Raw genomic sequence first — 25,357 nt, 5'->3', positions numbered from 1 at the left:
TGTAGGAGTTTGACTAAACAAGGATGAACCTATGTCTTGAAACCATTCGACTTGATTTTCTGTCCTCCTCCAATACTGGGACGTAAATCCTCTCATTGCTCTTATGGGGAGGCTGTCGTATATTTTATTTAAACGTATTTGCTGAATTTAGATACGTTAATTTAACTTACCTGCTTCAGTAGCGTATCGGATGTTTGTGTTAATAAATACTAATTATAACTTATCTATTTTAATTAGAATTATATATTTTTATAATAATTTTAATAACTATCAACATTTATTCACAACGTAAAATAAAACAATAAATTATTGAGTCTACCCCACGTCTACCCTACATCATAGTTTTACATTTTTTAAATAAAATTAGAACGACACTGATAAACCGGAATTTAAGTCGGCCATATTTGAGGCCCATCGCGGTGTACCTAAGATTTTTGATATGCTCCTTCCCAAATACGTTTAAAATAAAAAAAAATTATTTAAACGTATTTGCTCGTTCCTGAGTCTTCTTATTCAAAGTTCTCCCGTGATCGGTTTAGGAGGCTAAAAATTCGATCGGCGGCCATACTTTGGTGACAAGATTTCGAGGTGACACCGAGCGAATTTTTATGTTTTTGTGACAACTGTTTTGTTTTTAAATTTATAAACTGTATTATTTAGTATGGTGAGATGTTCAGCGTATGGCTGCAAAGGCGAAGAAGCGAGAAAAAAAGTGGCTGGAATTACATTTCACAGGTAAAAATCGATACACAACTTTTGTTATGTGGTCATAAAATTTACATTTTTTCATTATAGCAGTAAAAAATATGTAAAATGCTTTTCATATGTTTTGTACCATACATCCAAACCAAACTATTTTAATAATTCCAAGCAGTATTTTCAATATCCTGTATTATAATTAATGTTTGAAACTATAAAATAATGCTACTCAGCATGGATTTATCCAGTGGCATAGGGAATTATAATCAGAGAAATACAATTTCTGCAATAAACATTTTTTTATACATATATTTTTACATGTAATAAAATGTACAAAGTATTGTTATCAAATATGTAAAATATTTGTAAACTATAAAAAAATTAAAAATTCTAGTGATAAAAATCTATATGTATAGTTGTTATATAAAACTTAAATTTACCTGTCAAGATTTGCTGGGGTGGAAAACTTGTGGTGGTGGCTACTTGTTACTACATATATTTTTTTAAATATTCTTTCAAAAAATTTGCTAATTTAGGTGTATAATAATAGTTGCAGTGAGTAATTAATAAAAATTTAAAAATAAATAAAATAACACAAAGCTTCTAGAATTGTTTTTTTTTTGTGGAAAATTAGGATATTCTATTATGATTCTTCTAGTATGATTGAAGGTAACAAATATTAAAAATTACATTATTCGTTGAATCTGTACGCAAGTGTGAAGGGGAATGGCTAGATTCATTATTATACCGTATGGTCGAAAAAAAAACGACGCCCAGTTGGCTTGTAAATGACGATCGACGACATTCCCATATATAATTACATATAAAATGACTGCGATCTTCATTTCATAGCCATCGCTGACGCCGTCTTTTTTCGATGTCGTTTTGTATAGTTTTTATGTCATTTTATATGTAGAATTATATGGGGAATATCATCGATCGTAATTTACAAGCCAACTGGACGTCGTTTTTTTTCGATTATACGGTATAATAATGAATCTAGTCAATTCCCTTCACACTTACTTACGGATTCAATGAATAATGTAATTTTTAATATTCATTTGTGAAATTGTCATTTCTAAACAAACAAGACGCCGTTTTTTTCGATCATACAGTATATATGTATATACACGTTTAAAACATATGTTATTACATTATTTTTTATTTAATTATACATTATACACACGTTAATAAATAAATAATTGTCTTAATAATATAATCAGTCCACTGTGACTGTTAAATAAATTTTGCATTATCGACTTAGATATTCTAATATTATAAAGGTGAGACTATAAAATACACAATTGGGTGTTACCCACAATTGTATATGCATTACTCAAAAATGAACGATATATTAGTTTATAAAACAACACAAACTACAATATTCAATATTTACGAATGACGAACAGCTACTGCTCTCAGCAAAACGCAAAACATAAGTGAACTGCGAACGCCAGTGCGTTGACAGGTTCTACCGCTATTTTTAGGTTAGGCGATGTTTCCCGCGCAAACTCTAAGTTAGGCTTCTGGTTGATATCTATTCTGTGCTTCTTCTATGGCTGGCTCAGCTGTCTGTCAAACATTATATGATATTGGCTGCTGTGATTGGCTGGATATTGGCCTGTATTGAGTGTATTGGCGGATGCAGATATTTTGTTGTATAAATTGGTTGGGTGAAGATTTTGCGTTTTTTAACTTACTAATTTTGTTCCTATATTACTTGTTACTTAGGTATATATAACATATAAATGATAGCACGTGTATATAATATATAAATGACAATATGTGGCAACAAAACGAATTATTTTTACGTTTATTTTATAGCTGAACTGAATATTTTTTATTTCAGGTACTGATCCTTTTTTTTAGAAACAATGAATAATATAGATGAAGAAATAGATTTAAAGTCGTGAGTATTAAATCCTTGTATTATGTAGAAATTTTGAGTCATGCCTCGAAGTGTTGTTTTCAGAGGACGATGACCCATTGTTAAAATTTAAAAATTTCTCATATTTTACAAATAATTGTCAGTTGATATTTCGGTAACATTTGGGCTCTGTGGTGGAACTCTAAATTTCTTGTTCTTTTATTGTAAAATAAATAGAAGCTGATATTTGTAGAAAGTATATACTGTGAAATTTACTGTTACAGCCCAACATATGCTGCTTTTAATAACGAATCAATAGGTCTAGAACGTGTTAGACAAGAAATAAATATTTCTGAAGAAAATATAAAGGGATCATCAGATAATAAGTTTGAATTGTAAGTATATTTTTCTGTTTGTGTTTTTATTAATTACTAACTGTATGTGGCGTACTTTGCAACACCGCGTAAAGAAGGGAAGTGTTTGATTTAATAAAATGTCTATTAGATGTCTCAATGAAAAACTTCATCCTCTTCAATTTTTTTATACAAACATTAAACAAATATTAGTAATAGTATTTTACAAAGAAATATAGAAACAAAATAGACAAATAAGAAGATACACACTTTTTTTTTATTATGTAGTTATATAGTTAAAATTGACATTAACTGATTTGTTTAATATTCAATCAAATTCAAAAAAAAATATTCAAAGAAAAGGCAAAAAGATGTTTAGCATCTGATGGTGCATCTGATGAACTATTTTGATATAATAAATAATGTAGTGGCAGGTTCATTTCTTGAAAAGACTTCTGGGTTTCATGGCACTAGAAACTACAAATTTAAAATCTACAAAATTAAAGTTATTTTTTGTAAACAGCACTGTGTTGATCCAACAGAGACCAATTTGTCAATTAAATCATTTAGACCTGGTAAATTAATGTAAAATGACTGCTAGAAAATGATATTTTGTGCCTGGAGGTCAAAATACTAACAGTTTGATGATTGGAGGCGTCGCGCGTCGTGTCTTGTTCACTGTCATTGATGTTTTAATTATTAGATATTAATACATCTGGTATTATAGTATTCTGGTATATTGTCGATTTTAGAATAACTAATCGTTTCTATCTTATTTTTTATTAGAATGGTCATAATCAAGAAGGCTACTGTAACCGTGTTATGAAAATAAGGGAATTAAGGACTTATTTTTTCGTATTTATTATAATTTTGCTAATATCTTCGGTTTGAAAGAAGACATCAAGATGTGGTTTTCGCTGACTTTTTAAGCTTTTATTACTCTTTACTATCAGATAAAATTACATATACCATCGCATTTAATTTTTTTGAAAAAACGCACAATGTTAAATTGTAAGGCAGCGTTCCCTAGCGTTATTATTGTTTATATGGTGTGATATAGAGTAAGAAACGCTCTTTTAAACGAGCCCCCGGTTTGTTGGATTCGATTAAATAAAAACAGATCTAACCTTCCCCCACCACTGTATTTTGGAAGATACGGGAAAATGGTTCCATTCAAAATTTACTGAATATTATGAATCTATTAATTATAGTACTCCTTATCTAGGCAAAATTATGTAAAAACTCCATTTTCTTATTTTTCGTAGCAGTTGCGTCCTCTAGCCGCCGTTCTACAAACTTGAAAATAATTTTCAGCAATTTCTCATAGCCATTTTAGTTATAAATATTTTTTTCCGCAGGCCCTACGGCTAATACTTTCCGAGATACAGCCGAGAGATATTCTTAGTGGGACACCTTGTACATGCTGGGAACTTATCTGCACAATACTAAATATCAATATAAATTTTTCATAGCATATATAGCAAACTTATGAAATTGATTTGTTTAGACATTGCCCCTATATGATCTCTGATCAAATTAAAATTAAACTACTATAAAATTGTTTAACTAACTAACTAATTTGGTGGGCCTGATTTTTCAAAAAATATATTTTAGGTCAAAGCATGCGCAGAAAAATATCCGTAAATGTCCCATCTGTGGCATACCAAAACGAAATATGTCCCAACATATGAGAATTCACTTGGCACCGGAAGAACGACAGTGGTTTGCATGTACACACTGTGACAAGAAATATAGATCAAAACCAGTGTTACGACATCACCATGAGACCAATCATATTGATCCCAGGTAAATTTATTTTGTGTAATACATTGATAATATACAGTGTCCATTGATTTTTTTATTCATCGATTTAGGTCAACACTTTATTTGAAAAAGTAAATCAAAAAATAACTGATGGTAGTCAATTTGTTATCAAATATTTATCTAATTTTCATATATATTCAGTTAAAATTATTCACCAGTTAATAGTTTTTTACAGAAAAATAAAATAATCAGAGCGATGCAAAATATGAATAAGTATTCTATTCACTGAAATGGCGTTATGAAATTTATATTTGTACATGCTGGGAACTTATCTGCACAATACTAAATAATATCAAATTATATTTTTCATAGCTAACTTATAAGGCAAGCGAGACAGCGACACGTTGCTGCGCGCCGATTTAACAAAATAAATAATTTTAAAACTGCCGTCATTTCGTTAATAATTATCGTAACGTGCTGATTTTTGCATAGAAATACTCATGACTCTTTAGCGCTTCCGACAAGCCTAAATAACTGGATTTTCGATTTGTTTACATTGCCCGAGCATATTATAACTTTGAGATAAAAATCTCTGTTATAAATTTTAAAACTGACAGATATGAATACTATCATTTAATTAGTTATACATTTAGTTACAACATATTCAAAATTTAGGTCTATCGGTTTATGCTAGCAGTAATAACGAGTATAAATAAAAAAATGGTCAGTGCAACGCTCGTCGTTTTTAGCGCACGTTCAGCTTTGGTTTTAGTTTTAGCGCTATTTTTACAGAAAATAAATTCTGAACTTTGATCAAATCACAAGAACATTATCATTGCCGATATCTCCTGGTTATAATGTAGTGCTTTTTTCAAAATATTGCATTCTTTTGGCTTAAAAAAAACTTGAATTATGTTGCCTTTTAGCCTAGTCAGAAGATATATAGCGTCAAAGTTGTACTATAAAGGAAAAAAGCAGGCTAGTCCAGCAAAAAGGAGGAAAGAACAAGCGTGCTTTTCTCATTTTAGAGAGAAACTGACTTAGGTACCTGCTTTTTCTCCTGTACCTTATGATCTCTGATCAAATTAAAATTAAAGTACTATAAAAAACGGTTTAACTAACGTACTACTATAGCGGGCTTGATTTTAAAAACAAAAATGATTTTAGGTCAACGGATGCGCAGAGGAATATGCATAAATGTTCTATTTGTAGCTACCAAACACGAAATATGTCATATTTTAGACGACACCAGAAAATTCACTTGGCACGAGAAAACCGACAGCTTTTTGCTTGTGCGCACTGTAGTAGGAAATATACGACAAAAAGAAACTTAGGACGTCACATTGAGGATTATCATATTGATTCCAGGTAAATTTATTGTTAGCATAAGAATTACTTCTAGAGTCTGAATAAAAAGATTAATGAAGGAGCATATCAAAACCGACTTAAATTCCGGTTCATCAGTGCCGTTCTAATTTTATGCAAAATGTGTAAAAATATGTAGGGTAGATTCAATAATTTGTTGTTTGATTTTACATTGTCGAAAAATGTTGGTAGTTACTAAAATTGTTATCTATACTAATATATAAAATCCTTAAGTGACTGACATACTGATTAATCACGATCCTGCTCAAACCACTCAACGTAAGAATTAATTTTGGCATACAGGTTGGATCTAGGGTGTAGAGGTTCGATAAGAAGGGATTTTTCGAAATTCCAGTTCCAAGAGGGTGAAACCACCCCTCATATATTACAATATTTTTTATTTAAAAAACGGTCAAGTTTCCGAAAAAAGGCTTAAATACTTATATTTTATTTTGTTTTTTACATATTTTAAGATAATTAATCGGAGTGGGAAAGTAACGCTGCTGTATCGGTCGATTGTCGATGTAGGTTCGAAACAGGTTGGAGAATAACGCATCAGTTGTTTTAGATACATTGTTTTTCAACCTGTTACGAGCATAAAGGCGGGCGGCCAGTGCGAGCGAAACTAAACTAAGTCAAGCGAAGACAAGATTTTTAAAAATCAGCTCCCATACTTTTAAATGCATCAGCGGCCACTTGAGCGAAACTGAACGAAAATATGTGAACGAAGATTCAAATCGTAGCTTAGTTTCGCCCATTTTAGTTCGTGACAGATTCCAGCGAATTTTTCGCAGCGATTAGTTTTATGATAGCAGAGACACAATACGAAAACGCAGCTACTACTGAGCGAATATCGTTCCCAGTGGCCGATGAAACTTATTTTCGTTTAGTTACTGTTTGTTTTTATATTCTTAGCTTAGTTTAGTTACGCTCGCAGTGGCCGCCCGCCCTAACGGGCGGAGGTCGAGATATTATGGCGCTGTATGTTTCAGTACGTTGTTAAGTTTCAATATTTAGATATTTATTTATTCTGAAAAATTCTCAGAATAATATTTTAAGATTTTTTTAAAAATGTATACAGGGTGCTTTGAAAAATCTGGTCATTGATTAATCACGATCCTGCTTAAAGCCCTTGACGTAAAAAGCTGATTTTTAGAAAACGGATTGACTTTAGGGTGTAGAGGTTCGATAAGAAGGAATTTTTTGAAACTCGAATTCTAAGGGGGTGAAACCACCCTCAAATATTAGAATATTTTTTATTTAAAAACCGGTGAGTTTTTCGAAAAACTCTTAAACACGTATATTTTATTTTGTTTTTTTACATATTTTAAGATTTTTTAAAAATGTATACAGGGTGTTTCGAAAAATCTGGTCATTGATTAATCACGATCCCGCTTAAAGCGCTTGACGTAAAAAGCTGATTTTTGGAAAACAGATTGACTTTAGGGTGTAGAGGTTCGACAAGAAGGGATTTTTTGAAACTCGAATTCTAAGGGACCCAAGTAGCATTTGGACGTTATCTAACGTCGGGTATACGTCGCGTTCAATAAACCCGACGTCGGGTACCAACGTCGGTTCGACCGCCTGACGATCCTTATTTGCACCTAAATGGGGAATACAGATTCGGGTCGCCTCGACGTCGGTATCTGACCTAATAGGGAATGTAATTCTATCAATTACCAACGTCATATTACGTTGGATTTTAGTCACTTAAAATTCGTCGCTAAGCACTTACGTTATGTTTGGTTTCATATTCGCTACCAAGAATACATAAAAACCTAACCAAACTACCTAATTACAAATGGATTCATAATCACTCCTCGAATATAACTATAAGTGCCTATCTAATTTCGTATTATAGTAATTCTGAATCATTAATCCAGACATCAGTTTTGTCAACGGAAGTCACTTTCTTGATATATTTGATTAAAATACTCCGGAAAACAACGAGCGCTTTCAAAATTAGGTAGATTTATGAAATAAAAATATCTATAAAAAAGTAACTCACAATTCTTTTTTTATTTTCTAGCTGGTTTAATCATAAAACTGTACTGTGGTTCCCCCCAAACTCAACCTTATCAATATTATTCTACTAGAAATCGAAATGTTAATATAAATTTTAAAAACAAAAAACGATTTTAAAATGGCTGACAATCGGATACGTGTTAAGAATGGCGGATTTCTGTGTCCGACTTAATATGAACTACCAATATACCAATTCCGACCGGGTCTCCAACATTAGTCTCACACGACCGAAGTCATCAAACCGGACGACCGGCAATCGTATTATGACGTATATAATTCCAACGTACGCCACGTAACCTCACTTTGTTTATCAGTGATTTGTGGATTTGTGCAACTATATTTTAGTTTTTGTTTTCTCCTTAAAAAAATGGGCAGCCACTTTTTTAAGCCTAACCTCACATGTCGGAGGAGGATGGGGTCTGCTGGTTACCTAAGCTAAAAAATGAAATTAAGATGCACCAGTGTAATGCAGCATCTCTTCCGGATAAAAAGCATTTACGGGTGGAGGCAAGACATCACTACTACTATTATTATTTTGCAAAAGCCTCGACCTCTTTCTGTAAAATGTAGATGACTGTCTAAATGCCTTCTTAGTGTTTTTTAGGCATAATAAAAAAATTAAGTTTGTTTATAAAAACTTTTTATTAGGTTATGTTCATTAGGTCGCAAATGCTACTTAATGGGTTGTATTTACGGACGTAAATAGAGATACGTAAATTAGGTTATAAATATGAACATAAAATACAACAAAATATAATTGGACGTTACTTTAGGGATTATCAGTGAGACGTATCCTATTCGGACAACGGGTAGACGTCGGGCTAGTTCAAGTATATGTATACGTCGTGCAAGCCACCGTGGGAACGACGTTGTGAAATTAATAAAAATGGTACGTTGTTATTTTGTACGTCGACGATCTTTGGATTTACCGACTCGGATCCAACGACGTCGCTTTTAATAGGAAAGCGACGTCAGAGGACGTATCATCAGCACCCGACCTAAATTTGCACAAAGTCTGACGTCGCTTCAGGTCAGATTTAGTTCGAAGTCAGATAGATGCTACTTGAGGAGTGAAACTATCCCTGAAATATTAAAATATTTTATACTTAAAAACCGGTGAGTTTTTCGGAAAAACTCTTAACACGTATATTTTATTTTGTTGTTTTACATATTTTAAGATTTTTTTTTAAATTTATACAGGGTGTTTTATAAAATATGACCATTGAGGTAATCACGATTCTGCTTAAACTGCTTGACGTTTAAAGCTGATTTTTGGCAAACTGATTGACTGTGGGGTGTAGAGGTTCGATAAGGAGGGGTTTCTCGAATCTCAAATTCCAAGGGGGTGAAAACGTCTATCAAATATAACAATATTTGTTATTTAAAACGGTTAGTTGAATTTAAAGACTTCGATTGGTTAGAAACGGTTAACCAATCGAAGTCTTTAAATTCATAGATAACGGATGCTTGAAAATCAAGCTTTAGACTGAAATCATAAATTTGAAATGTTTTTGTGCCAAAAGTTCAACAGAAACTGTTTTATCATCATTTTTTCGCAGAAAAATTTATGATTAATTTAAAAAAATAAAAAATTTCCATATTTATCTAACTATCTACTATCTACATTCTATTTTTTGTCAATAATGACATGTATTGACTATTTCCTTTCTAAATATCGTCAGAACGGTTGCTCGTAGCGATTTTTATCAAGAGACATTTTTTAACTAAAAAATTACGAAAATGTATATTTTTCCACTCAGTAGTTTTATACAGGTACTGACGAAAAAAAACGTTATTACTCTTCAAAACAGTTAAAACACATGTAGCTGGCGTCCTTTACAAATAGAAGTCATGTTGACATCAAAATCATCATGATCAAAATGAAATTTCTAATGCCAAAAAACTCCCAGACTTCAATTTTCATCCAAATATTGACGTTACTTCATAAATTATTTGGTGAAAATCAGAATAAATATGAAACTTCTACATCCTGTATCTCCAGAACTAAGCATTTTAGGACATATATTTATACGAAGTTTTTTACTTATTTTTATATGCAGAATATATACAGGGTGGCGCACCTCATTCGCCTCGGTTGATTATACGAAAACGAAAAGATGTAGGAACGAAATATTTTATGAGTATATGTGGGAACGCAATGTGCACAATTTAAAATTATTTTGAAATGTACAGGGTGTTTCAGAACTAAGATCCATACCAAAAATGTATTTTTTCTTATGGAACACCCTGTATTTTATTTCATTTTTGGATTCTTAAGCCCAAAAAAAGGTATTTATTATAAGGGTTAAATATGTTTAAAATCTTTGGTTTTTGAGATATTTAAAGATATTTGAAAATGCATGCTACAATAGAATAGATTATTAACACCCTGTACATTGCTTTTCAGAATTAATTCTTGTGCTGACTTGTAAGCCAGAGAAATAAACTTTACTAAAAAATTTAATTGCTTTGTTTAATGTATACAGGGGTATCAAAAATGCTGGCCTATTTTAAATATTTATTTTACATAAAAACTTCGTTATTTCAAATACAATACCCTGTATTTTTTTAAATAAATCGAAGCAGATTTAAATGCTCTTTCAAAGTATATAAGGGTTTCAAAGTGTTAAGGGATTTTGAATAAAGAGCCATTTTTCAATAAAATGGGAACCAAGATGGCTGATGTCAAGTTTCTACTGACAGTTAGTAGCTATTTTCAAAATCGAAATTAGTTTATGGACTTTATTTATGTGTATAGCAGTTTACTTTTTTTTTAATTTGCCTACAGTAGTTTAATAAATAATATTTATTATTCTTTCAAGAAAAACGAAGAATTAGTTCTCTCATTTATTTTATGATCAGTCGTAGATATATGGATTTTGTATACAAGAGCCAATTACGGGAAATTCATTTTCTTTACTTCCAACGATAGGATTTGCCTAATAGGTTTTTTATAAACCACACTACCATAGCTCTGCGAAATAGAAAAGTATTTTTTCAAGGAACGCTTATCAGGAAGATTCCTATTTGGGTATCTTTGAGCATACGCTCTTGAGACGAAGAAACAATTTTCCTCACAAAATAAAATCACTAGTAACATATCCATTCGTTCCGCCAGCAGATACTGCTTTATTTTTCTTGATAAAATAATGAATAATGAAGTTTAATAAGTATTAAACTATTGTAGCTAAATTTAAGTAAACTGTTATAAATGTAAATAATAATGTCCACAAACTAATGTCGATTTTGAAAAGAGTTACTAGCTTTATCCAGAAAATTGCCATAGCGACACCAGCCATCTTGATTGCCATTTTATTGAAAAATCGCTTTTTATTCAAAATCTGAGCTAGATAGGTATAGGAAACCCTAATATAGTTTGAAAGAGCATTTGAATCTGCTTCGATTTATTTGAAAAAATACAGGGTGTTGTATTTGAAATAACGAAGTTTTTATGTAAAATAAATATTTAAAATAGACCAGCAATTTTTTATACACTAGGCACCATTTACAACCTGGTTAAGCAGTAGCTCACAATTTGCAAGCGTTACTACCAAAAAACCGGTGCGGAGGTACTTCAACATACCTCGCCGCTATCACCTTGGCCCAGAGAAAACAATAAACAAAAGATGTTATCGTGGGGACCATAAAAAAAAGAAGAATGAAATTATTGGGCAAACCTACAGTAAGATTAGCCATGAAACATGGCTAAAATACGACTACCCATATATGATTATATCCCGTAGTGTGTCTGCCTTCCGGCTTCATCAATACGGGAGGAATCAGCAACGATGAACTAGCGATCCTGAAAAAAGAAAAAAGGTAGCAAACGAGGCACTAGGCACCATTTACAACCTGGTTAAGCAGTAGCTCACAATTTGCAAGCGTTACTACCAAAAAACCGCTGCGGAGGTACTTCAACATACCTCGCCGTTATCACCTTGGCCCAGAGAAAACAATAAACAAAAGATGTTATCGTGGGGACCATAAAAAAAAACGAATGAAATTATTGGACAAACCTACAGTAAGATTAGCCATGAAACATGGCTAAAATACGACTATAGCTGTCGAAGTTTCCGGAATACAGTTCGGACCACCCTGTATATTATATTAACTTACAAGTTATTGCTTTTTGTATTATCTTATGTTGTATTATACCGCATAATAAAAAAAATGCGTCCAGTAGACTTAGAATTGACGATCGATGACATTTTCCATATAATTTTACAGATAAAATAACAGCGATCGTAATTTCCAAACCATCTTTATTACTTATTTGCAATGCAAGTCAACTAGATTTGTCTTTGTCTTACTTGTTAAAATACTACTACCAATTTAGAATTGTTTTACGCAATCACAAGACAAATATTTATATATGATTTTAGGTCAAACGATGCGCAGAAAGATATCCGTAAATGTTCCATTTGTGGCTACCAAACACGAAACGTGACACAATTTGGACGACACCAGATAATTCACTTGGCACCAGAAGAACGACAGTTGTTTGCTTGTACATTCTGTGAAAAGAAATATAGAGATAAATATTGGTTAAAATATCACATTCAGAAGAAACATCATGATTCCAGGTAAATTTATTGTCAGCATTAGAATTACTCTGAAATCATATACCGGGTGTTGCATCCTCGTTGGGAACATAGGAAATCCCATGCAAAATTTGAACTGTCCAGATATTGGCTCCCCTATGGATTTTATAGCGAAGTCGTAAATAGACTTTTTAAAGATCTACACTTGGTATACACACATGCCAAATTTGAACAATTTTGGACAAGTCGATTTTAGATAATTTGAGAAAAACTTAATCGATTTTTATATTAAAACCGAACAGGTAACAATCAAACACCAGTCAAAAACTGACATACCTGAGGTTTACAAATTATGATTTTGTCATTGTCAAAAGTAATTTTAATAAAATTTTAATATTTAGGGAAAATTAACCGAAACATGTCAGATACACTGTCTAATCTATTTCCCGCGTATTTTATCATGTTCACTTTTTCTCTATGTGTATAACAATAAATTATTACTAGTACTGAATATTAAAATTTTATTAAAATTAAGTTACGTTTGAAAATGACGCTGACAACTTAAGGAATGTCGGAAAGAAAAATCCAGTAAAATTAGAGCCAAAGCTCTGCTATCATCCATCTAAGTTTAATCTCGAGTTACAAGACTGTAATAATTAAATTTATTTTATTAGATCGAAGAAGGAACAGAAAAAGATCTATCGATGTTCCTTATGTAGCTACCAAACTCCACGTAAGTTCCGTTTTGAAACGCACAACAACATTCACTTACCACCGGAAGAACGACCGATGTTTGCCTGTACGCAGTGTGACAAGAAATATACGTCAAATAAGGGTTTACAAGATCACGTCAAGCGTGAGCATTCCAGGTAAATTAATAGTTAATATAAGAAATATTGATTATGATGTTTTATGTGAAACAATGGCCTATAATTCAATGTAAAAAACCCGATGGATTCAATGTTACCTGTATTTAAATCAGTTGCAAACCCAGTAGAACCATGTCAGACCTTGAACAAATCCTTATCTAAAATGGTCTGAAATACTAATATTTTTTTATTCTGTCCGCAGATCTGAGATATCTTTCATTTGAAAAATTTAATAGTAAAATAAAGGGGATGCTCGATACAAATAAACTGTTATTATTATCATATACCCCATGATCGAAAAAACACGCAATAGTCGAAAAGATCTAAAGAAAACGAATGACAATATCAGGATATAAATAAATGTGGCAACTTGACATTTTTTACAGTAGAGCTACCACCTGAATCCCCAGCGGGAAATTTAAATTCCAGTTAGTGTGTCCATGGTTGTTCCGAATATGTCCATGGTTGGCAACAATGAATTTAAAAATCGCGCCCTCGATTACGTAACTAAAAGTTTAAATGGTATCGCTTATTTTTTTATCAGTCAATTTAAGAACACTAAAAACATCCTGTATATATATGAAATATTTTTAATATGAGCGCCCTCCTTGCGCGTTTGTGTAAAAGATTGGAGAAAAAATCTCTAACAGAAATCGTGTTGTGGAGATTTGCCAAAACACTGTAATATTTTGCCATTCTTTTATTAGACTGGAGGAATCGCTGAAAAAGTTCAGATGTTCCACATGCGACTACCAAACACTACGTATGGCAAACCTAAGACGACACGAGACAATACATTTGGCGCCAACAGAACGACAGCTGTTTTGTTGTACCCACTGTGACAGGAAATTTAGAGCAAAAGTCTATTTAAAACGTCATCTTGAGCATCATATTGGTTCCAGGTAAATATATTGTTAGCATAAGAATTATACCTATAATAAATCAGATATGTATACTTCTTTAGCTACCCTAATCCTGTTATACATATACCAGATATATGTGTCCTTAGAAAGTTCTATATGAGAGTTTATTTAATTGACATTTCCATTCCGATTTTTCTGGTATTTTTTATATAGGGCTTTTAGCAATTTATTTAAAAATAATAGAAACCCACTGTAAATCTATGAAATATTTTTAACATGCGCTCTACTTGCTCGGATATTTTGTGAAAAAGATTAGAGGAAAAATCTATCAGAAACCATGATATAGGGCTTTTTCGGAACAGACTGTATTATTAAGCAGTTCTTTTATTAGAATGAGGGAAACGCAGAAAAGCGTCTATAAATGTGACTACCAAACGGCACGTAACTTAACCATGCCATTATTGACATAAGCAAGTTCACTAGGCACCGAAAAAACGACAGCAAATTTTTGTGCAGCAAAACAAAACGTGTCATCGAATTCGGCAATGACAAAATCACAATTTTGCTATTTTAATTGTAGCTTTCCCTGGGCCGTATTATAAAATTTTAGTAATTTGAAGGTAGATTTTTGCAAATAACATTTTAGTAATAATAATAATAATAATCAGAAACTCAGAAACGTTATAGAGGCTATTAACACGTTTGATGTTCCGGAGTTCACTTACTCTTCTGGGATAGTTAGTAGTTCTAGAACCTAGAAATCTATAAGGGCTAGACCATAGACTTAAAATAAAATATAGACTACACTATTTACATCTCAACGCGGACAGACAATATTTTTTGTACACATGTTTACTTCTGGGTACAGTCGACCGAGCCTTCCTCATCCAGCCTTTGTTGTCACGTCTTTAATATTATCAATATTTTTTTTCTTGTTATACACATATATTGAGATATTAATACTACAGTTTAATAAAGTAGGTTTTAGTATTCCATAGATGTATTAAATAGTCCTTATACTACTAAATTATAAGTCGGATACTGTTTAAAAAGGATAAGTTCTTTACAATATGACAACACCGATTAGAGGCGAGGGAGCCTATTCATTCATTTATTACCTTGTAGTACGTGTCGCACGTGTGCGGTAAAGCTTTGTTGCCGCTATCTCCTCGGCTGTATTAACGCATTTTCTTAGCTTGTAGTCCTTAAGTGTTTATTTTATTGACTTTTTCTGTTCAAGAACTATAAAATATGGTTCGCCAGTTCCAAATTTGCAAGAAATTTGACTTTAATAATCCATTTAAGTCTTGAAACGACTTTTGACCGGTAGGCAACTCTCAATTTACCCATTGGGAGTCAGTGGCGTTGTTGTAGAAAGGCGCTTATTTAGATAATATTTTAGTAAAATGTAAAATCTGATTTTTTTCTCTTACATTACATTATTTACTTACTTACATTGTAACAAAATCATAATTATAACCCTGTTAATAATAAATAATGTTTTTATTAAAAATATATTCCGGTTTATTCTAAAATTATCTTCAGAATCTAAAATAACATACAAGAATTTTAAAATGATATTACATATGAGACAATATTTTTTAATATACCGGGTCGTCTCAAAAGTGGTTCACCGCTATAACTTTTTTATTTTTTCAGATAAAAAAACAGATTTGTATGTTAGTAGGTATATGACATAAATTAGGATTTATTGACGTATTCAATTGTTTTTGGTCTCTTTCTGTTTCACCGAAATGATTACATCTTTTGATTTTTAAAGGCACCCTCGGTATATTTCTACTTTATTCGATAGAAAATGATAATAGAATTCTGAATAGAATGACATATCATATGTCAACTTTTGACATTGTCGCTTAAAAACAAATCGTATTATAAATTTCAATCCAGGGTGCCATGGTGTTGTTAAAAACACTAAGTTTTAATCAAGGAGCCTTGGAAAAATAGTTTTGATCGTCTAATGGGTTTCGTGTCTTGTCTAGGCCGATTAAAAGATGTACAAATCATATTTTTAATCATACATATGTCAATTTTTTCAAATGGAACAAGGGTGACTCGTTAGCATATTTGGAAAAAGCATTTTTTTATGAATATATTGATACCACACACTTGGTATTTCGAGTCAAATTGTCGTTATGAACCACGTGTTACAATTACAATTAAACCATATGCGAAAGTGTCAAAAGTTGACATATGATATGTCATTCTATTCAGAGTGTCATTTTCTATCAAATAAAGTAGAAATATACCGAGGGTGCCGTTTAAAAATTAAAAGTTATAGTCATTTCCGGTGAAACAGAAAGTGACCAAAAACAATTGAATGCGTCAATCAATCCTAATTTATGTCATATACTAACATACTAAATCTTGTTTTTTTATTTGAAAATATAAAAAAATTATGGGGTTGAGCCACTTTTGGGACGCACCCGGTATAATAAAGACAGTACCGAGTTAAATAAATGTAGTTTTCATTTTATCCCCTTCCTATCACCTTCCTTGCTTTAATGGAACAGATTTATGTTTTCTCTATTTTACATAATAAGACATCACTTAACCAGAAAAAAAATTACAACAATCATATTTTTTTTTCTCTCTCTGTCGCCGATTCTATTATATCTGTGGAATAGATCCTGTTTTCATTATATTAGGGGTTGTAATGTTTGACTAAAATTAATAATTTTTATTATTAATTTCAAAAATTACGTAATTTCGATTATAAAATTTCTTCTATAACGTGTATTTTATTATTTTTATCCTTTTTGGACTCTAAGACGTTTTTTCTAAAATAATAATAATCAGAAACTCAGAAACGTTATAGAGGCTATTAACACGTTTGATGTTCGGAGTTCACTTACTCTTCTGGGATAGTTATAGTTCTAGAACCAGACTAAATTATTATTAGTCTAAAGGGCTAGACAGAAAAATCCGTGTACTCTTCATTAAACAAAAGAAACATGCAAACATAGCAGGTATAGCGTTGAGAGAACTACACTTTTTAGAAAAGATGGAGGGCGAGATTGTTAACCTTCGCAATGAGCAACCGGAAAACCAATAAAATATTTCTGGCAGCAGGAAACCTATGTACATCGGACTGTCTATGCTACAGCACAAACTACACCGCTTAACTTAGCCGATTGAATACCGAATCCTCAAACAAAACCAAGACGAGAAGCGTAAAAGCTGGTTAATTCGATAAGAAAAGAACTACACGGGAGATGTTATAATAATATCCAAGATTATGTGGGTGTCAGTCTTAGACCCGTATTTATAGTCGCGTCTCGAACTGGGTCTCCGAAAAGACCGACAAAAGTAACAGGCTTACTAGGCGCGTGTATACGGGCGACGAAACGTAAGCCTCTTAGTAAATCTGTTATTTTTATCGGTCTTTTATATCTCGTGACTGGAGTCGCGTTTTGAGACTCGACTATAAATACGGGCCTTAGTTATGAGTGGTTTAGGAGAGAATGATTTCAGTAAGGATATTAGCAATTCAGAACCAAGTGTATACAGAAAGCACATTATAAATGAGAAAGCGGTGCAATCTGACCTCTGTCGAAAATGCCACCTCTGCTTTGAGACGATCGATCATACGGGGTGAGTCTTAAATAAGTGCAAATATTTTAGGGGTAGTATATTTCGACTCCAGAAACACGTTTGTGAGGTTTTTTGGGAATTTTTTTAATTTTTAGTTAAAAACACGATATCTGCATAATATGGCAACATAGGTAGTAGATTAAATTCAGATAGTAGAAAATAATTCACCTAAAAACTAAGTGAGTTAAAATATTAACATGTACCGTATTACAAATAATTACCTGATAAAATCACGGAAAATAACAATTGTGTACAAATAAAGGGTTCAGGGGAAAACTTAAGCGCCAATTTCTTAATTTTAGGATTTTGCAATATTATAGTAAGTCTAACTGGTCTCTACAAAATGTATAAATTCTGCAGGGCAATAAGTTGTTAAATCCTGTGATATATGACTAGTAAAAATACACGGAAAGAACCTGATAAACACCAGCCGTCCAGTGCTCTCCTATAAAATTAGTAAAATGGCGTTTATCATGTTTTCCCCCTGGACCCTTCAAATTATATTATGATAATCAAATTATTAAGGACCACACCATACATTCAAATACGCCTAATATACTAACTTAGGTTCATAAAAAAAACTCTACTACCTACTTGATGTAGATTTCAGTTCCCAGTGATTCAAACACACAACAAAAGTATAGGGAAAAATCTAGCTTAACTTCAGGTAAAATTTTTGTTAATATAAGAAATATTTGTGAATGGTTTTAATACATACCTCTTTTGTTAAAGTTATATGTCAAATTAGTACTACCAGAAATTCATAAAAAAAATAGAAAAAACTTCGAGAAACAAAAATTAATAAATTAACAAATACGAATAGTAAATGCGTCCGATGAATTTAATTCGTCAATAATTAAATCAGTTGCTAAAGCTAATAGAAAAAATGTCATACTTTGAAAAATAAGATTTGAAATACTAATATTTTTTTCTTACTCTGTCTGCAGATCTCAGATATCTGCCATTTCAAAAATGTAAAGGTGAAATTATTATTATTATCATAATATTATACTGGAAAAAACGGCGTCAAAGTTGGCTTGGAAATGAAAATTATAGTCCTTTTATAATTAAAAACTATATATGTAATAACTAAAATGTTACTAAATGTATATAACTAAAACCATAATTTTAAATGTGTAAGTGAGTGCCTGCCATAGTCCTTGATACTAATTTTTCTAAACTCTAAATTTAAGGTCGCCTTTTAGAATTTCAAACTATTCAAAATAATGGCAATTATTAACAAAAGTTCTATGAAATACTGCCATTGGAACAGAAACGTTCAGACACATATTTCGCTATTTTAATTTTTTGTTGTTTCCAGAAACGCTGATTGTATACCTCCAATTGAAGAAGTGATATTAGATTCCTTAAAAATAGAAATTAATGATCACGCTCTACTTTCGGATGAGTTTAAGTACGTTTTTTGTATAAATGTGTTTTTAGTAATATAGTGTTAATAATGTAATTTATTAATTCTAGAAATGATGAATGTCCGGCTATGACTAATGAAGTAAAATCGGACGATTTTATAAAAACAGAACCTGAAGATGTCGTTTTGAGTCTGAATAAAGACACGCATGATGACTTTAAGTATGTTTTTCTTGAAATTTATTTTTACTAATGGATTGGTAATAATGTAATTTATTAATTCCAGATATTCTGAATGTTTATCTGAGACCAATGAAGTAAAATCAGAACCTGATGATGTCGCTCCGGTTCTGAACATAGCAATGTACGATGACTTGAAGTATGTCTTTCTTAAATGTATTTTTAATTTATTTTAAATGTTTCCAGAAATACTGAAAATTTATTTGTTACTCAGAAAGTGAAGTTAGAAGATATTATAAAAATGGAACCTGATGATGTCGCTCCAGTTCTGAACCAAGACATGTACGATGACTTTAAGTATGTTTTTCTTGAAATGTATTTTTAGTAATGTATTGGTAATAATGTATTTATTAATTCTAGAATTGCTGAATGTTCGTCGACTAATGAAGTAAAATCAGAAGATTTTATAAAAACTGAACCTGATTATGTCGCTCCGAGTCCCGAAGAGAATAAAAACATGCACGATGACTTTAAGTATGTTTTTCTTGAATTATTTTTACTAATAGATTGGTAATAATGTCATTTTATAATTGCAGAAACTCTGAATGTTTATCTGAGACCAATGAAGTAAAATCAGAAGATTTTATAAAAACAGAACCTGATTATGTCGAACCTATATTAGTCTGAATAAAAACATACACGATGACTTTAAGTATGTTTTTCTTGAAATGTGTTTTTACTAATGTATACATATTATGTTACAAATATTTTTATCTTATTGTTTCCAGAAATAGTGAAAATGTATCTGTAACTCAGAGGGTGAAGTTAGAAGATTTTATAAAAATGGAACCTGATGATGGTGTTCCGTTGCTGAATGAAGGCGCAAATAAATGAAACTAGAATCTATTGAGCTCTATGATTGGGCTAAAGAACTAACCGACGACGAGGAAGGTCAAACAGAATTTTCTAGAAAACGCTCGTACATCACTATCTCATCGCGCGTCTTTATACTCGTATAAAGATCACCGCATTAGAAGAGAGCATAGATAAAGAATATATATACTGGAAGAGAGACAGAGTACATCTCCACCGAGAGCCTCGCTCCGTGTTGTTCGTTACCTCGAAATATTTCGTATAGGCCAAATAGGGTTCTTTTGAGACATCAAAGGACCGGGACTCGAAATAAAAATTCCCGGTTCTTTCAGTACCGAAATTTTTTTTACTCGTTAACAGTAATTAAAAAATTATTTTTTCTTACATGAGAAAGTTCATTGATACTCATAAATAAATAGTGATGTTATCTCTTATTATTGTTCTTACTTCTGAAGTTCTTTTGAAGTTCCTATAATGTTTATTAACAATATTGAAGCTTAGATATGCTATTTTATTATTAAATATAATGTTGCTCAATATATTACTTATATTTTATGTTATGTTTTTATAGGCATTTGCATTTTTACAGTTAGTTACAAGTTGGTTTGTGTTGTTTGGTGTAAATTTTAAATTTCCTATGTTTTTTTTTTCGTTTTTCCTTCACTTGTGCTCATTTGTGTTGATTAGGCTTCAGAATCGGGAAATTCCGGTCTCGAAAGTATCATGAGTTCCCGGTTCTTTTGAGCCATCAAAGAACCGGGACTCGAAATAAAAATTCCCTGTACGTTCAGTACAACAGTTAGTCCCCATATTTAACTGTATTTAAACATATTTTTTTGTAATATATAGTAATAATTATATTTTATGTTGTTTTTATACGAATTTGCATTTTTTTTACTGATTAATAATTATTTTCATTAAAACACATATTTCTATCGATTTTATTTTTGAAAACCATCCCTTGCTTGCTGATTGAGGGTGCAGCCACACTATCCTAAAAACGGCGTATCGGCGTAACGGCGTAATGACCTTGAATAGATTTCCAGTAATTCTATTGGCTGAAACATTAATCTGTCAGAAATTTTATCTGTCAAATTCATCTGTCAAAAATTTCAGCCAATAGAATCACTGGAAATCGATTCAAGGTCGTTACGCCGATACGCCGTTTTTAGGATAGTGTGGCTGCACCCTGACGAAATGTGCCAACATTGAACAAAAAATTAGTTAGTACCGAAAGTACCAAAAAAACGGGCTCCTTAAAAAATAAAAATCCCGGCTCCTTAAGAGTCGTGGTACCGAAATTCCCGGTTCCGGAAACCCTAAGCTCAAATAAATTAGATAAAAAATCGTTATGTAAATATTAGCTTGTAAATAAGTTTTATTAGTTAGATTCTTTTGACTTACCAAGGAAAACCAGGTGCACGCTAAACATAATTAGAACGCAGCATGGCAGATGCGCATATACTTTACATATTTGGGGCAAGAGCAAGGGCGGCAAAAATCAAACCGTCAAATATATCGTGGAGCAATGCCGTGAAACGGCTTATAACGGCAGACCAGAATCCAGAATCAATAGATTACTTCAATTTGTTAAATGTTCGTTTGTAATTTTTTTTCTTTTTGTCATATACGTACTTTGTGTCTTAATGTGTCATACGCTAAATAAATAAATTAGTTAGATATAAATAGTTTTTTTAGTGTTGTTCATTTGTATGTAAATAAACTTCGTTAATTAAATAAGACTGAATTATCCACACGGAAAGCAGCAAAAACGTAACATTACATTAAATGAACTGGCATTGCAACCATTAGTGTGTTCTGTGATTGCAACTTCTCAATTGCAGGCAGTCGAATATATAGGGTGTTTCAAAAAACATCTCGTGGGGAGATTTCTCATGTAAAAGATTGATTTTTCATATCGACATATGTCCGATTCTGCTTTGTTTCATAGCTACATGGTGTTAAAATCTTAATAATCTTTTGATTTATTATAATTTTCTTCCAAGTACTTTTAGCGATTCAAATGAAATTTTGATGGTAAAAGCACAGAACAGGTACAAATTCTGTTCTGTGGTATAAGTTCCTATAAGTGCTATATATTTTAATGCTAAAAAGTGTCGATAAATTCATCACTGGAATATTAAAAGAAATGTGTGCCACCGACTTTTTTCTTTTGATATCCAAATTGTGTATAGTTTGTCCAACGACAAGATCCTTGACAGTGATGGATATGTCTGTCATTTTAATTTCAAAGTGGGTTATTTAATTTTACAAAGAAATAAGTTGGTACAATTGGAACGCATAGCAGGAAATTAATATATTTAAAATTTGACTGACAAGTGATTACTTCAAAATAGTAGATTATTTTCTTTTATCTATGCTTCAAAATATTGTGAAAAAAAAACTCTATATAAAACGATGTAATCGAGTTATTTTATTAAAAAAAACGGTATGTGTCAAAACAAAACAAACAAGAACAAAACACCACATACCAAAAAAATATAAAAAAGAACTATTTCTTTCAAGTTTAAAGAAACTTCCCGCATTTATTATTATATTTATCAATATGTCAAGTTATGTACAAATACAAATTTGTAATATTCCACAGGAATAAATAAAACAACATAAATAAAACAAACTATTTTATTAATAATAACACTTTCCAAATTTTATACCTTAAAGTTTGATTAATTAACTTTAATCTTAATTTTTTTAAAGCAGTACCTTTTGTCATTATTTTTCTGCAGTACTAAAATCCATTATTTACCTATCGTGTGATGTCGATATTTTACAGCTATCCAGTTTTTAGTATATGTTTAGTACGATTCTTGTACCATATACGAGATGCACTTATCTACGACGAGATGGTATACAAACTTTATTGATGGTAACTTTATTGGTGTATAAGACTTTCTGCCTGGGTAGCGAGTATTAACTATAAACTGTGCTCTGGGTCTACAGTTAATTTTCCCTCGTTTTTTCCTCCACTTGACTTCAAAAGACACAAAACACACGTAATAACACGAATCAAAATGCATCATCTTCGAAAACGCAGGGTATTTGACATAAGGTGACACAAAATTATAACCTATAATTTGGCAAGACTTTGATAAGCCTCAAAAATCTAAAGGCGAGTTCATACGTATCGGCGTCCGTTTGTCGTTCATCGTTCCGTCAAACCAATAAAATTGAAATATGATCTGTCATTTTTGACATAAACCAATAAACTGGTTAAAAACAACAAAAGACGACTCATGACGGATTTATATTTAAACCCATCCATAGTTAACTTAAAAAATATTAGAAACTTTTTTTAGTAAAATAAATAGATTGGTATGGGACGTCATCTGTTTTTCTTCTGTCATCGTCTGTCGAAATCTTACCTGAGAAAAAAGGCAAAGTATAGGCCGTTAGATGCCAATTAAAAGTTATCTCTTGACATTTTGTCGAATTCGGCCTCCTTGATGAGATAAACGCAATTTTATTAATCACAATAATTAATAAATTATATATTTAACCTAATTTATTATTAAATATTATTACTAATTATTACTATAAGTTATAAGTCCAACCTACAGCAATTTCAAATAAAAAAATAATGGTATTTAAGATAACAAAAAACCTAATTTTATTAAAGGTTGCTATTAGACTTGGATCAAGGCAAATTATTAAAAATTTAATATCAGTTATTGTGATTATTTGAAATTTGCCCACACTACACAAAATGGTATAAAAAAGTAAATAATATAATAAAATGTCAAGTTGCAAAACCCGCCTTAATCCATTTTTCTTAAAATGACCTCTTGACATATATTAATAGTAGACCCGGAAATCTACATAAACATAATCCTAAACTGCAGTAAAAGTCGCCTATTCCTATATAAAATTCACTACAAATTACGTTACACTAGCAAAATCCCTCTTATTCACTAACATTTGCTTTTTAATTGCATTATTGCTACCTAAGATTGTTACAAGTCCCGCATTTTTTCATAAGCTTTTTACACAAGTATAATATTACTACTGACGTTTTTTCAAATCCTTACTTACTTTTAATAAAATTGTATATTTAATAAATCCAAGTTAGGATGCAAATACCGTATGATCGAAAAAACGGCGTCCAGTTGGCTACGAAATGACGATCGATGACATTTCCCATGTCAATTTACATATAAAATGACAGCGTTCTACATTTCATAGCCATCGCTGACGTCGTTTTTTCTTGATCATACTGTATCAAAACCCGCAATAAGCATCATACTAAAGTAAACGCCACGAATGTTTGGGAGCGATTCATCCAAATACATTTTAATTTCATTCAAATACATTTTTATTAAAATGTATTTGGATTCATCGCTTGATGAAGTTAGAATCGACACGCGCGCTATCATTTTTTACATTAAAAACGTAAATATTTACCGCAGACGTAGGTTTTTAAAGGCCCGGTCTAATCTTCTGCCTGCGCTCCTCCTACTTATTCTAAAATGTTAGTGTGATTGACAAAGACGATACTATATCGCGTTTCTTTGATTGATTCGTTTTGGTGCGTCAGTCCATTGGTGTGCTTGCAGTGCGACCAATGGGGCATTCCAGTTTATATTTATAACCAAATATATGTTTTGACAAGACTTTGACAGTTAAAACAACAAATTACAACAGATTATTATATGACTTGAAAAACACCACGGCACTGGAATTAAGTTTTATGTGACCTTGAACAGATTAGTTCATATGGTAGCGACCGATGAATCACTCCCAAACATTCGTGGCGTTTACTATACAACAAAACCCGCCTTATCCGAATTATTTTTGTTTTTTTTTTATTTAAAAATTAAATGTAAATTTATATTTCTAGAAAAACCAGATAAAAAACAATGATTCCACTCAATGGACGCGTTTTTTGCAAATTAACGCTTGAAACATTTGCTAAAACAGTTTTTGCTTATTATCGCAAAACGTTTGTGTGATAAGACGGATT

The 25,357-nt window shown here is 31.6% G+C and overlaps 1 protein-coding gene across 11 annotated transcripts; it reads left to right on the top strand.

Annotated features, from left to right (window-relative positions):
* Positions 1-697: 697 nt before the first annotated feature.
* Positions 698-20,813, top strand: LOC115879994 (gastrula zinc finger protein XlCGF26.1-like). 11 transcript variants are annotated; one of them, XM_030897078.1, is made up of 15 exons: positions 2,314-2,430; positions 2,549-2,608; positions 2,851-2,961; positions 4,534-4,725; positions 5,851-6,051; positions 12,456-12,656; positions 13,289-13,483; positions 14,191-14,385; positions 19,280-19,372; positions 19,438-19,548; positions 19,613-19,705; positions 19,753-19,863; positions 19,927-20,040; positions 20,103-20,214; positions 20,301-20,813. In XM_030897078.1, exons 2-14 carry the CDS (start codon positions 2,574-2,576, stop codon positions 20,191-20,193), a joined length of 1,743 nt encoding a protein of 580 aa, XP_030752938.1. In that variant the 5' UTR covers positions 2,314-2,430; positions 2,549-2,573; the 3' UTR covers positions 20,194-20,214; positions 20,301-20,813. The 11 variants fall into 11 exon arrangements, with proteins under 11 accessions (XP_030752935.1, XP_030752938.1, XP_030752937.1 ...); XM_030897077.1 differs by having other exon boundaries at positions 20,103-20,218; positions 20,295-20,344; XM_030897075.1 differs by lacking the exons at positions 2,314-2,430; positions 20,103-20,214 and adding an exon at positions 698-735 and having other exon boundaries at positions 20,295-20,813.
* Positions 20,814-25,357: the final 4,544 nt, after the last annotated feature.

This window comes from Sitophilus oryzae, unplaced genomic scaffold, assembly GCF_002938485.1.
Source record: "Sitophilus oryzae breed Bouriz unplaced genomic scaffold, Soryzae_2.0 scaffold_1604_pilon_pilon, whole genome shotgun sequence".
NCBI lineage: Eukaryota > Metazoa > Arthropoda > Insecta > Coleoptera > Curculionidae > Sitophilus > Sitophilus oryzae.
The sequence above is the reverse complement of the archived record's forward strand: the minus strand, read 5'-3'. Positions and strand labels throughout refer to the sequence as shown.

Excerpts from the sequence above, each read along its gene's own strand:
- LOC115879994 (XM_030897075.1), top strand. The coding sequence starts at position 2,574 with ATGAATAATATAGATGAAGAAATAGATTTAAAGTC. Across the intron at positions 19,549-19,612 it reads GACACGCATGATGACTTTAA|ATATTCTGAATGTTTATCTG; the intron begins GTATGTTTTTCT and ends TATTAATTCCAG. Across the intron at positions 20,041-20,294 it reads AACATGCACGATGACTTTAA|AAATAGTGAAAATGTATCTG; the intron begins GTATGTTTTTCT and ends TATTGTTTCCAG.